We start from the raw sequence: 2,139 nt of genomic DNA, 5'->3' as shown, positions 1-2,139 counted from the left end.
CTGTCTCTCTGTGTGTGTGTGTGTGTGTGTGTGTGTGTGTGTGTGTGTGTGTGTGTGTGTCTGTGTCTGTGTGTGTCTGTGTGTGACGTGTGTGTGTTTGTGTGTGTAGTGCGCAGTGTGTCGCTGTGATCTCGGCGGTCTGGAGGCGGGAAAGTCTCTCTGGGTCTATCGGGAGCGAGTGAACTGCGCAAACTGCTTCAGTAAAATCAGAGGTAATGCACTTCTTCACAGGAGCATCATAACACATCATTCAAAATCAATTATGGTTTAAAATCACCTCTAACTATCATGTAACGTGAAAAAATTATACTTCATATAGACTGTCCTACATGATGTCTGTTGATTTCATTTGTTTCAGGTCAGTGGTATATTTGAGACAAACGGGCATCAATCTACATGGAGACACTGAATATTAATAAAGACAATAATTCAACACAACTGATCTTATAAATTACAGTTGATTAAGATGTAAAATGGCATAAGGATATGAGGCATGCTTTATATTATATTCCTGAGGAAAATGTTTACAGGATTTATATGGTAATGCTTTCTTGAGGTTGTTAATGGGCAAAGCTTTGATAATTTATGAGAATATATACTCAAATATGCAAATGCAATCTGTTCTTTTAAATTCATTTGAGTGTAGCTGACATTGATGTTCAACTGAAAACATGATACGCACATAATAAAACTATTCTGATTCTGACAAGAGTTCTGTTTTAATTCAGTACGATAGATAGATAGATGTGTGAGAGTGTGTGTTTGAGTGTCTGTGTGTGTGTGTTTACATATACTTTTACATTTAGTCATTTAGCAGACACTTTTATCCAAAGCGACTTACAAATGAGGACAACAGAAGTAATCAAAACCAACAAAAGAGCAATGATATACAAGTGCTATAACAAGTCTCAGTTAGCTTAACGCAGTACACGCAGCAAGGATTTTTTATTTTAAATTATATCATAAATAAAAAGAAAACAGATAGAGAAAAGAATAGAGCATTTAAGAGAATAGAGAATTTTTATAAGAAAACGAGCAGTTAGTAAATGAATAGAGTGCAAGTCTAAAAGTGGCAAGTTTTTTTTGTTTTTTCCGAGTGTGTGTGTGTGTGTGTGTGTGTGTGTGTGTGTGTGTGTGTGTGTGTGTGTGTGTGTGTGTGTGCGGATGGAGGCGGCGGTGCTGGAGCGGCGGATGATGGCGGATGCTCGCGCTGAGCTGCAGGTGCAGAAGCTGCAGGAGCTCGTGAGGAGACTGGAGCGGCAGAACGAGCAGCTGCGGAGCTCCCGCTGCATCCCGCCAGATCCGTTCCCGTATTTCCAGCCGCATTCCGCCGCCGAGGATGAGGATGATGATGAAGACGAGCTGACGCTGCTGGACCTGCAGAGCGCGAGCGGAGAGTCAGACGAGACCTGGTGAGAATCCATTGTGTTCTTATGAATCCGGATTTACATGATCCGGATCAGTCCACATTATTCAGTGCTGAAGCCAGCTAGGTTTCCGTCCAAAGTTACGAATTAAACATATGCGCAAAACTGAAATATCGCATAAAACATTTGCGAATAAAGCATCGTTTCCATCCAGTGCGTGGAAGAGAACAAAATCGTCACTTCCCGATTAACTTGCGCTAAATATCACGAAGAAAAATTAAATTTGCTGCAGTATAGTAGAAGGTACTGTATAATAATTTTGCGTATACAATAAATGACGAGACGAAACGCGGTCGTTATCTTATTTTCAGAGCCTGCTGTTTGGGAACGCAGTTCTTCTGGAGTTAATTATAATGAAGCACTCTGACGAGACTTTGCTCGAGCGTTTTAGAATGATCTAAAACTAGCATCTGAGATGCTGAGCAACGAGATCGGTGCTGATTAGTCCAGTCCCATCGCAGTCACATGTCTTTCAAGGAATTTATTCGGTAAAAGTGTTTCCATCGTAGTTTATGCGCATGTTTTCTTACCAGATAAGACATTTATCCTACTTAGTTGAGCGCGTAAGTATTTTTTAGAATATATGCGCATCTTGGCATTTCCATACAGAGTTTTTTTATGCGATATCTCAAAATGCACATAAAAATAGATGGATGGAATTGGAGTGTAACAGTTGTCTCTCTCTCTCTCTCTCTCACACACACACACACAC

The 2,139-nt window shown here is 40.5% G+C and overlaps 2 protein-coding genes across 7 annotated transcripts in view; both read left to right on the top strand.

The window, feature by feature from the left end:
- LOC107703118 (sciellin) overlaps positions 1 to 702 on the top strand; it is an 11,348-nt gene extending 10,646 nt beyond the window's left edge. For all 5 annotated transcript variants that reach the window (XM_016505642.1, XM_016505641.1, XM_016505640.1 and 2 more), the window contains 2 exons: positions 110 to 212; positions 359 to 702. In XM_016505642.1, coding sequence (XP_016361128.1) covers positions 110 to 212; positions 359 to 375 — 120 coding nt within the window. In that variant the 3' untranslated portion in view covers positions 376 to 702. The remainder of the gene's footprint in view (positions 1 to 109; positions 213 to 358) is intronic.
- A 432-nt stretch (positions 703 to 1,134) lies between these two features.
- slain1b (SLAIN motif family, member 1b) overlaps positions 1,135 to 2,139 on the top strand; it is a 26,310-nt gene continuing 25,305 nt past the window's right edge. For both annotated transcript variants that reach the window (XR_001635816.1, XM_016505635.1), the window contains exon 1: positions 1,135 to 1,412. Coding sequence is in view for 1 of the 2 variants with exons in the window: in XM_016505635.1 (XP_016361121.1) it covers positions 1,165 to 1,412 (248 nt within the window). In the remaining variant the exon portion in view is untranslated. The remainder of the gene's footprint in view (positions 1,413 to 2,139) is intronic.

This window comes from Sinocyclocheilus anshuiensis, unplaced genomic scaffold, assembly GCF_001515605.1.
Source record: "Sinocyclocheilus anshuiensis isolate Anshui unplaced genomic scaffold, SAMN03320099.WGS_v1.1 scaffold682, whole genome shotgun sequence".
Lineage (NCBI taxonomy): Eukaryota > Metazoa > Chordata > Actinopteri > Cypriniformes > Cyprinidae > Sinocyclocheilus > Sinocyclocheilus anshuiensis.
Note: the sequence above shows the minus strand (reverse complement) of the source record. Positions and strands in the feature narration are given on the sequence as shown.